The 12,221-nt window shown below is 45.4% G+C and overlaps 1 protein-coding gene across 2 annotated transcripts in view; it reads right to left on the bottom strand.

Annotated features, from left to right (window-relative positions):
* The window catches only part of LOC132401263 (glutathione hydrolase 1 proenzyme-like), a 572,601-nt gene that overhangs the window by 365,435 nt on the left and 194,945 nt on the right, over positions 1 to 12,221 (bottom strand). For both annotated transcript variants that reach the window (XM_059983295.1, XM_059983294.1), the window contains one exon: positions 11,719 to 11,876. In XM_059983295.1, the coding sequence (XP_059839278.1) occupies positions 11,719 to 11,876 (158 nt within the window). The remainder of the gene's footprint in view (positions 1 to 11,718; positions 11,877 to 12,221) is intronic.

Genomic DNA, 12,221 nt, shown 5'->3' with positions numbered 1-12,221 from the left:
TATCACAATATCCACACAGTCTGAGAGCTGAGTATCACAATGTCCACACGGTCTGAGAGCTGAGTATCACAATGTCCACACTGTCTGAGAACTGAGTATCTCAATGTCCACACAGTCTGAGAACTGAGTATCACAATGTCCAGACAACATGAGAGCTGAGTATCACAATGTCCACACGGTCTGAGAGCTGAGTATCACAATATCCACGCTGTCTGAGAACTGAGTATCACAATGTCCACACAGTCTGAGAACTGAGTATCACAATGTCCACACGGTCTGAGAACTGAGTATCACAATGTCCACACAGTCTGAGAACTGAGTATCACAATGTCCACACAGTCTGAGAACTGAGTATCACAATGTCCACACAGTCTGAGAGCTGAGTATCACAATGTCCACACAGTCTCAGAACTGAGTATCACAATGTCCACACAGTCTGAGAGCTGAGTATTACAATGTCCACACGGTCTGAGAGCTGAGTATCACAATATCCACGCTGTCTGAGAACTGAGTATCACAATGTCCACACAGTCTGAGAACTGAGTATCACAATGTCCACACAGTCTGAGAACTGAGTATCACAATGTCCACACAGTCTGAGAACTGAGTATCACAATGTCCACACAGTCTGAGAACTGAGTATCACAATGTCCAGACAACATGAGAGCTGAGTATCACAATGTCCACACGGTCTGAGAGCGGAGTATCACAATGTCCACACGGTCTGAGAGCGGAGTATCACAATGTCCACACAGTCTGAGAACTGAGTATCACAATGTCCACACAGTCTGAGAGCTGAGTATCACAATGTCCACACGGTCTGAGAACTGAGTATCAGAATGTCCACACTGTCTGAGAGCGGAGTATCACAATGTCCACACAGTCTGAGAGCTGAGTATCACAATGTCCACACAGTCTGAGAACTGAGTATCACAATGTCCACACAGTCTGAGAACTGAGTATCACAATGTCCACACGGTCTGAGAGCTGAGTATCACAATGTCCACACGGTCTGAGAACTGAGTTTCACAATGTCCACACTGTCTGAGAGCTGAGTATCACAATGTCCACACGGTCTGAGAGCTGAGTATCACAATGTCCACACGGTCTGAGAACTGAGTATCACAATATCCACACAGTCTGAGAGCTGAGTATCACAATGTCCACACGGTCTGAGAGCTGAGTATCACAATGTCCACACTGTCTGAGAACTGAGTATCACAATGTCCACACAGACTGAGAGCTGAGTATCACAATGTCCAGACAACATGAGAGCTGAGTATCACAATGTCCACACGGTCTGAGAGCTGAGTAACACAATATCCACGCTGTCTGAGAACTGAGTATCACAATGTCCACACAGTCTGAGAACTGAGTATCACAATGTCCACACAGTCTGAGAACTGAGTATCACAATGTCCACACGGTCTGAGAGCTGAGTATCACAATGTCCACACGGTCTGAGAACTGAGTTTCACAATGTCACACTGTCTGAGAGCTGAGTATCACAATGTCCACACGGTCTGAGAACTGAGTTTCACAATGTCCACACTGTCTGAGAGCTGAGTATCACAATGTCCACACGGTCTGAGAGCTGAGTATCACAATGTCCACACGGTCTGAGAACTGAGTATCACAATATCCACACAGTCTGAGAGCTGAGTATCACAATGTCCACACGGTCTGAGAGCTGAGTATCACAATGTCCACACTGTCTGAGAACTGAGTATCTCAATGTCCACACTGTCTGAGAGCTGAGTATCACAATGGTCCACACGGTCTGAGAACTGAGTATCACAATGTCCACACAGTCTGAGAGCTGAGTATCACAATGGTCCACACGGTCTGAGAACTGAGTATCACAATATCCACGCTGTCTGAGAGCTGAGTATCAGAATGTCCACACAGTCTGAGAACTGAGTTTCACAATGTCCACACTGTCTGAGAGCTGAGTATCACAATGTCCACACTGTCTGAGAACTGAGTATCACAATGTCCACACGGTCTGAGAACTGAGTATCACAATGTCCACACGGTCTGAGAACTGAGTTTCACAATGTCCACACGGTCTGAGAGCTGAGTATCACAATGTCCACACGACATTAGTGCTGAGTGGGACATTCACTGTCTATATGGCATGACAGCTGAGTAACACAATGCCTACATGGCAACAGGGAGAGTAATACAATATCTACATGGCCACAGAGCTGAGTAATGCAGTCTCTACACAGCAAGAGGGCTGAGTAACACAATGAGTACATTTTATGAGATCTGTGTGGCATAATGTCCACATGGCATGAGATTTGAGTGGCACAATGTCTACATGGCATGAGATCTGTGTGGCACAATGTCCACATGGCATGAGATCTGAGTATCACAATGTCTACATGGCATGAGATCTGTGTGGCACAATGTCTCCATGGCAAGAGATCTGTGTGGCACAATGTCTCCATGGCATGAGAGCTGAGTGGCACAATGTCGATATGGCATTAGAGCTGAGTGACACAATGTCGATATGGCATTAGAGCTGAGTGACACAATGTCTCCATGGCATTAGAGCTGAGTGACACAATGTCTCCATGGCATTAGAGCTGAGTGGCACAATGTCTCCATGGCAAGAGAGCTGAGTGACTCAAATATTACTTGGCATTAGAGCTGTGTGGCCCAATGTCCACATGTCATAAGATCTGTGTGGCACAATGTCTCCATGGCATGAGATCTGTGTGGCACAATGTCGATATGGTATTAGATCTGAGTGGCACATTGTCTCCATGGCATGAGATCTGTGTGGCACAATGTCGATATGGCATTAGAGCTGAGTGGCACATTGTCTCCATGGCATGAGATCTGTGTGGCGCAGTCGATATGGCATAAGAGCTGAGTGGCACATTGTCTCCATGGCATGAGATCTGTGTGGCACAATGTCGATATGGCATTAGAGCTGAGTGGCACAATGTCTCCATGGCATGAGATCTGTGTGGCACAATGTCGATATGGCATTAGAGCTGAGTGGCACATTGTCTCCATGGTATGAGATCTGTGTGGCACAATGTCGATATGGCATTAGAGCTGAGTGGCACATTGTCTCCATGGCATGAGATCTGTGTGGCACAATGTCGATATGGCATTAGAGCTGAGTGGCACAATGTCGATATGGCATTAGAGCTGAGTGGCACAATGTCTCCATGGCATGAGATCTGTGTGGCACAATGTCGATATGGCATTAGAGCTGAGTGGCACATTGTCTCCATGGCATGAGATCTGTGTGGCACAATGTCGATATGGCATTAGAGCTGAGTGGCACAATGTCGATATGGCATTAGAGCTGAGTGGCACAATGTCTCCATGGCATGAGATCTGTGTGGCACAATGTCGATATGGCATTAGAGCTGAGTGGCACAATGTCGATATGGCATTAGAGCTGAGTGGCACAATGTCTCCATGGCATGAGATCTGTGTGGCACAATGTCGATAAGGCATTAGAGCTGAGTGACACAAATTTTACTTGGCACGAGAGCTGAGTGGCACGTTCAATGCCTGCTTGGCATGAGAGTGACACAATCAATGTTTTTTGTAATATGCACATTATGAATATTTAGAATTAATTTGAAACACTGACAATGTAAATACTTTCAAGCTCTAAAATGTTTCACAGTAAAAGTTGAGGTATGCTTATTATTATATTAACATTTGGCGCGGTGGTAATTACCACTGGATCAGTAATCCAGAGACTCAATAATATGCCGGGGCATGATTTTGAGTCCCACCATGGCAGGTGGTGACTTTGAATTCAATAAAAATGTCTGAAGACCATGAAACCATGTCGATTGTGTTAAATCCCCGTCGGGTTCACTCATGTCCTTTCGGGGAGGAATCCTGGAGCCCTGCCTGGTCTGGATAGATGAGATTCTGTGCACAGCAATCCGGTTGCTGAGCAAGCATTCCGTTGTATCCAACCATTGAACCAAAACAATAAGGGATGAACCGGGATGGGTAACCCCGCATTGACCGAGGCATTGGAAACGACATTGGCAAAGTCCTCCTTACTGATATCTGTGCATATGTTCTGAAAGAGAATTCAGGGTGCTAGATAGAAAGCTGAGAAGCAAGACCTCCAGGGTAGCGGTCCCTGGATTGCCCATGCCCCAGTGAGGGCAAGTATGGCACGATTGGCACATTACTGTGTGGCTGAGGAACTGGTGCAGGGCTTCAGAAATCTGGATCACTGGGATCTCTTCTGGGGAAGGTGTGACCTGTACAAAATGGACGAGTTACACCTGGCTCAAGGGAGACCAATATCCTGTGGGTAGGTTTGCTAGAGCTGTGGGGGAGGGTTTAAACTGATTTGGCAGGGGAGTGGGAATTGGAGTGATAGGGCTGAGGATGGGACAGTTCATATACAGCCAGAGGCAGTGTGCTGTAACACTGTCAGGAAGGACAGGCAGATGAAAGGGCAAAAGTGCTGCCACAGAGATGATTTGCAGTGTTACATGAAAACAAAATCGAAAAGGGTGTTGTCCTGTGGGCTGTCTCTTATTCTGATTGTTAAAAGTCACTTCCGTCATGACTGGTTGGTCTAGGAGCTTCATCTCCTGTTCCCATTGGATAGCTGACTGGTGTCCGGTTTCAAACATCCTGGGTGTATAAAATTACACGTGGAAAGGGCTTACTCTCTTGCTCCTTTGTTTAAGGCAAGGATGCACATGACCATTGGGAAGGTATGCTCTGTAAACTTTCAACAGAGTATGTTTGAATGTACGTGGATTTATTGAATATTTGGCTTTGTAGTGCCTGTAACTTAGGGAACATGAATGCTTGGTTGAATTGAATTTTCACTGTTTGTAAACAGATGATCAATATACCTATTCTTAGAGAGCGCTTTCTGTCTCATTTGCCAGACCCACGATCCTGACTGAACATTACAGGTGATGAATACAGGACTGGAGGTCTGAAAGAGGTGACATAAAATCTGAAGATCCAGAATATTTTGGCTAGAGATGAGAAACTTTGAGGATAAAAAGATCCTGATTGGAGTTATATACAGACCTCTGAACAGTATCCAGGATGTGGGCTGCAAATAACAGCAGGATATAGAAAGTACTTGTCAATAGGGCAATGTTATGATAGTTTTAGGGGATTTTAATATGCAGGTCGTTTGGAAAAATCAGGTTGGTGCTGGAACCCAGGAGAGAGTTTGTAGCTTCCCTGCAAGATGGCTCCGATGGTTGGGCCTACTAGAAAAAAAGGGTATTCTCAATTGGTGTTGTGTCATGAACCATATTTAATTAGGGAGCTTAAGGTAAAGAAACCTTCAGGATGTAGTGATTATATTCTGCAATTTGAGAGGGAGAGGCTGAAGCCTAATGTATCAGTATTGCAGTGGTGTAAAGGGGATTATACAGACATGACAGAATAGCTGGCCAAAGCTGATAGGGAGGGCACACTAGCAGGGATGATGGCAGAAAAGCAATGGCTGGAAACTCTGAGAGAAATTCAGAAAGTGCAGGATAGATAACTCCCACAGAAGAAGGATAATGCATCCATAAAGGGAAATCAAAAACAACATAAATGCAAAAGAGAAGGCATATAATACAGCAAAATTTGCACTTGTTCAAGAAAGGGAGTAGAGATAACTCAGGAAATTATAGACCAGTGAGTCTGACTTCAGTGGTGGGGCAAATTGTCGGAGAAGGCAGGATTTGTAGAGACATAATCTGATTAGGGATAGTCAGCATGGCTTTGTCAAGGGCAGATCGTGCCTCACGAGCCTGATTGAATTATTTGAGGAAGTAACAAAACACATTGATGATGGTAAAGCAGTGGATGTAGTGTATATGGATTTCAGTAAGGTTCCCCGTGCCAGGCTCATTCAGGAAGTAAGGAGGCATGGGATCTAACGAGACTTTGCTTTGTGGATCCAGAATTGGCTTGCCCACAGAAGGCAAAGGGTGGTTGGAGATGGTTCGTATTCTGCATGGAGGTCGGTGACCAGTGGTGTGCCTCAGGGATCTGCTCTGCTTTGTGATTTTTATAAATGACCTGGATGAAGGGTGGGTTAGTTAGTTTACTACTGACACAAAGGTTGGGGGTGTTGTGGGTAGTCTGGAGAGTTGTCAGAGGTTACAGGGGGACATTGATAGGATGCAGAATGGGGCTGAGAAGTGGCAGATGGAGGTCAACCCAGTGTGAAGTGGTTCATTTTGGTAGGTCCAATTTAAAGACAGAATATAATATAAATGGTGAGACTCTTGGCAGTGTGGAGGATCTGAGAGATCTTGGGGTCCATATCCATAGGACACTCAAAGCTGCTGTGCAGTTTAACAGTGTTGTTAAGAAGGTGTATGGTGTGTTGGCCTTCATCAACTGTGGGATTGAGTTCAAGAGCCGTGAGGTAATGCTACAGCTATATAAGACCTTGATCAGACCCCACTTGGAGTACTGTGCTCAGTTCTGGTCACCTCACTACAGGAAGGATGTGGATACTATAGAGAGAGTGTAATGTTACAGCTATACAAGACCCTGGTCAGACCCCACTTGGAGTACTGTGTTCAGTTCTGGTCACCTCACTACAGGAAGGATGTGGAAACCATAGAAAGGGTGCAGAGGAGATTTACAAGGATGTTGCCTGGATTGGGGAACATGCCTTATGAGAATAGGTTGAGTGAACTCGGCCTTTTCTCCTTGGAGTGACGGAGGATGAGAGAGGTAACCTGATAGAGGTGCATAAGATGATGAGAGGCTTTGATCGTGTGCCATTAACAATGATCTTTCAAGAATTGATAGACTCTGCATTGTACCGACTGGAAAATTGCAAATGTTACTCTGCTATTTAAGAAGGGTGGGAGGCAGCAGAAAGGAAACTATAGACCTGTTAGCCTGACATCAGTGGTTGGGAAGTTGTTGGAATTGATTACAGAGTACCTGGAGGCACATGACAAGACAGGCCAAAGCCAACATAGTTTCTTGAAATGAAAATCCTGCCTGACTAACCTACTGCAATTGTTTCAGGAAATTACAAGCAGGGTTGACAAAGGAGATGAGGTAGATATAGTGTACTTGGATTTTTAGAAGGCCTTTGATAAGGTGCCAAACATGAGGCTGCTTAGCAAGATAAAGAGCCCATGGAATTACAGGGAAGTTACTAGCATGGGTGGAACATACTGATCGGCAGAAAACAGAGAGTGGAAATAAAGGGATCCTATTCTGGCTGGCTGCTGGTTACCAGTGGAGTTCCACAGGGGTCGGTGTTGGGACCGCTGCTTTTTATGATGTATGTCAATGATTTGCACTAAGGGATTAATGGATTTGTGGCAAAATTTGCCAAAGATACAAAGATGGTGGAGGAGCGGGTAGTGTTGAGGAAACAGAGAGCCAGCAGAGAGACTTAGATAGTTTAGGGGAACGGGCAAAGAAATGGCAAATGAAATACGATGTTGGAAAGTGTACGGTCAAGCACATTGGTGGAAGAAATAAATGGGCAGACTATTATTTAGATGGGGAGAGAATTCAAAATGCAGAGATATAAAGGGACTTGGGAGTCCTTGTGCAAGATACCTTAAAGGTTAACCTCCAGGTTGAGTCGGTGGTGAAGAAGGCAAATGCAACGTTGGCATTCATTTCTAGAGGTACAGAATATAACAGCAGAGATGTGATGCTCTTTCAGGCACTCATGAGACCACACTTGGGGTATCGTGTGCAGTTCTGGGCTCCTTATTTTAGAAGGGATAAACTGACATTGGAAAGGGTTCAGAGAAGATTCACGAGAATGATTCCAGGAATGAAACGGTTACTGCATGAGGAACGTCTGGCAGCTCTTGGGCTGTATTCCCTGGAGTTCAGGAGAATGAGGGGGATCTCAAAGAAACATTCCAAATGTTAGAAGGCCTGAACAGATTAGATATGGCAAAGTTATTTCCCATGGTAGGGAAGTCTAGGACAAGAGGGTACGACTTCAGGATTGAAGGACGTCCATTTAGAACAAAGATGCAGAGAAATTACTATAGTCAGACGGTGGTAAATCTGTGGAATTTGTTGCCACGAGCGGCTCTGGAGGCCAAGTCACTGGATGTATTTAAGGCAGAGATAGATTGGTTCTTGATTAGCCAGGGCATCAAAGGGTATGGGGAGAAGGCAGGGGAGTGGGGATGACTGGGAGAATTGGAATTGGACCAGCCCATGATTGAATAATGAACAGACTCGATGGACTGAATGGTCTACTACTACTCCTATATTTTATGGTCTTATGGATAGCCAGAGGCTTTTTCCCAGGGCTGAAATGACTAAAACAAGGGGACATAGTTTTAAGATGCTTGGAAATAGGTACTGAGGGGATGTCGGGGTGAGTTTTTCACACAGAGAGTGGTGGGTTTGTGGAATGGCTCCCAGTGCGGTGTTGGAAGCGGATACAATCCGGTCTTTTAAGAGCCTCTTAGATAGGTACATGGAGCTTAGAAAAATAGGGGCTATGTGCTAGGGAAATTCTAGGCAAGTTTCTAGAGTAGGTTACACGGTTGGCTCAACATTGTGGGCCGAAGGGCCTGTGATGTGCTGCAGATGTCTATGTTCTGTGTTCACTGTTGTAAAATTCAGTGGGAAGTTGGAGAATTGGGAAGCTTCTGTAAGCCAACTAAAAAGGAGGGAACAGATGAAAGACAATGGAAAATCCATCACAGAGGATTTCTTTCAAATAAATAAAGAGCACAAGAGAGATGAGACCAGATATCACACCACTGGAAAATGACGCTGGAGAAATAGCAATGGGTGACAAGGAAATAGTGGGTGAATTAAATAAGTATTTTGCACCCGTCTTCACTGTGGAAGAAAGCAGCACTGTGTCGGATGTTCAAGAGCATCAGGGGCAGAAGTGAGTGCAAGTGCTATTTGCAGGGAGCAAACGCTTGGGCAGCTGAAAGGTCTGAAGGCAGGTATGTCACCTGGAGCAGATGGACTACACTCCAGGATATTGAAAGAGTTAGCTGAAGAGACTGTGGAAGCATTAGTCATGATCTTTCCAAAATCACTCAATTCTGCCGTGGTCCCAGAGGACTGGAACATTGCAAATGTCACTCCACTCTTTAAGAAGAGAGAAAGGCAGAAGAAAGCAAATTATTGGCCAGTTAGCCTGACCTCAATGGTTGGGAAAGTGTTGGAGTCAATTGTTAAGAATAAGGTCCCAGGGTTCTTGAAGGTTTGCTTAACAGAAAGTCTTCCCTGACAAATCTGTTAGAATTTGAGGAAATAACGAGCAGGATAGACAAAGGAGAATTGGTGGATGTTGTGTACTTGGATTTTCAGAAGGCCTTTGACAAGGTGTCATGCATGAGGCTGCTGAAGAAGATAAGAGCCCATGTCATTATGGGAAAGATACCAGCATGGATATGGCAGGAGGCAAAGAGGGGGAATAAAGGGAGCTTTGTCTGTCTGGCTGCTCATGACCAATGATGTTCCACAGCTGTCGATGTTGGAACCAATTCTTTTTTATGTCATGTAGGCGTTAAGACAGGTGTAGTTGAGGAAGCAGAGAGGCTAAAGAAGGATGTAGACAGATGAGAAGAATAGGCAAAAAGTGGCAGCGTTGGGAAGTGTATAGTAATGCATTCTGTTAGAAGGAACAGAAGTGTAGACTATTTTCTAAACTGGCAAGAAATTTAAAAATCCAAGGTGAAAAAGGACTTTGAAATCCTTGTAAGGGATTCTCTAAAGGTTAACTTGCAAGTTAGACCATAAGATATAGGAGCAGAAGTAGGCCGTTCAGCCCATCGAGTCTGCTCTGCCATTCAATCGGGCTAATCCAATTCTTCCAGTCATCCCCACTGCCTTGCCTTCTCCTCCTACCATAGAACCATAGAACACTACAGCACAGTACAGGCCCTTCTGCCCTCCATGTTGTGCCAACCCATATAATCCTTAAAAAAAAGTACTAAACCCACACTACCCCATAACCCTCGATTTTTCTTTCATCCATCTGCCTGTCCAAGAGGCTCTTAAATACCCCTAATGTTTTAGCCCCCACCACCATCCCTGGCAAGTCATTCCAGGCACTCACAACCCTCTGTGTAAAAAACTTACCCCTGATGTCTCCCCTAAACTTCCCTCCTAAACTACCCTTTGATGCCCTGGCTAATCAGGAACCTATCTATATTTGCCTTAATGCACACAATGACTTGTCCTCCACAGCCACTGGTGGCAACAAATTCCACAGATCACCACCCTCTGACTAAAGTAATTTCTCTGCATCTGTGTTCCAAATGGACGTCCTTCAATCCTGAGGTCGGTGTTGAGTCGGTGGTGAGGAAGGCAAATGCAATGTTAGCGTTCATTTTGGGGGGGCTAGAATATAAAAGCAAGGACGTAATTCTGAGGCTGTACAGGACACTGGTGAGGCCTCACTTGGAGTATTGTGAGCAGGTTTGGCCCTTATCTAAGAAAGGATGGGCTGACATTGCAGAGGGTTAAGAGCAGGTTCACGAAAATGATTCCAGGAAAGAGAGAATATCACACAAGGGGCTTTTGATGGCTCTGGGCCTATACTTGCTGGAATTTGGAAGAATGGGGGCGGGGGGAGGGGGGATCTGATTGAAACCTATCAAATGTTGAAAGGCCGAGACAGAGAATGTGGAGAGGATGTTTCCCACAGCTGGAGAGTCTAGAACCAGAGGTCACAGCCTCAGAATGGAGGGACATCAAGTTAAAATAGAAATGAAGAATTTATTTAGCAAGATGGAGGTGAATCTGTGGAAATTGTTGCCACAGGCGGCTGTGGAGGCCAGGTCATTGGGTGTATTTAAGACGGAGGTTGATTTGTCAGGGCAGGACAGGTTACAGAGAGAAGGCAGGAGAATATTGACAGGGAAAATAGACCAGCCATGATGAAATGGCAGAGCAGACTCGATGGGCCAAATAGGCTAATTCTGTCCCCATTGCTTATGGTCTCTTATCGATGGCAATCTCAGATCAGATGGGCTGAATGGCCAGTTTTCATGCTGGATGATACGAGGACTGTAACGCCATCCATGCTATTTATGTCCTGACAAAGGGTCTCGGCCCAAAACGTCGACAGTGCTTCTCCTTATAGATACTGCCTGGCCTGCTGTGCTCCACCAGCATTTTGTGTGTGTTGTCCATGCTATTTCAACTTGTTTTAAGTTCTGAAGGATGAATGGAGAACTAATGAATACTGAAAGGCCAGGGTAGAGGATATTCTCATCAGTAGCAGAGTCAGATATCCATTTGTGCAGCCTCAGGGTACAGGGACATCCCTTTGCAACGGAAAGAGGAGGAATTTCTTCAGCCATGGGGTGGTGAATCTGTGGAATTCATTGCCACAGACAACTGCTTTAAGGCTGAGATGGATACGTCTCGATGAGTAAGAGGGTTAAAGATTAATGTAGCAGGAAAGCAGGGTTGAAAGAAGATTAGATGAATGGTGAAGATGATTTGATGGTCTTAATGGACTAATTCTGCTCTTGTATCTTGTGCTCGATACACTGTGCCCTCTTCACCATTTGAAGGTCAAAGCCTCTGGGTTTGAGAGACTAGTAAACGTTCACATTACACATAAAATCATTCCCAGTCCAAGTTAAAATGAACACCATTAGTATTGGGCCAGATGACCTGTTTCTCAGCTGTGAGGGCATAGGATACCAGTGGAACGGATGAGATCAGGAGACAAGGATCCTGGTCACTGCTATAATCCCAATGGAGAAGGTCACGGCCCACCTGCATTCCTGATGTCAGCCACAATCTGCTTGGACAGGGATCCATTGTAAAATGCATCAGCACCTTCATCTGCCAGCACCTGATAGGTTGCAGCCAGTTTTGGGAATGTGATGATTTCGCCTTCCTGGAGAATGGCACCATTCTTACAGAACACCTCACTGTGGAGAGGAAGCAAAGAGTCAGGTGGCTCTGGCTGCAATACAACAGATTGTGAACCGCTCACAGCAAATGTGTACAAGACTGCAGGCTGTTTTCCCCACTGACTCCCTACACAAACACTCCTCCCCTGCTTTCTGGCTTCAGCCTTTACCAATGGTCAATACGTGGGACGGAAGCAGTCGGTGTTTCAGGACTGACGGACGAGCACGGCTTGGAGGGTAGTGAAGCAGAGTGAAGGGAGTTGATGTGCTGGGACATTTTGAGATTAGGGAGGAGGTGGTGCTGGCTCTTCTGTGAGGCACTAAGGTGCGAGAAGTCCTTAGGTTCTGACGGCATGCATCATA

Source organism: Hypanus sabinus, chromosome 10 (assembly GCF_030144855.1).
Source record: "Hypanus sabinus isolate sHypSab1 chromosome 10, sHypSab1.hap1, whole genome shotgun sequence".
NCBI classification, from domain to species: Eukaryota; Metazoa; Chordata; class Chondrichthyes; order Myliobatiformes; family Dasyatidae; genus Hypanus; species Hypanus sabinus.
The sequence above is the reverse complement of the archived record's forward strand: the minus strand, read 5'-3'. Positions and strand labels throughout refer to the sequence as shown.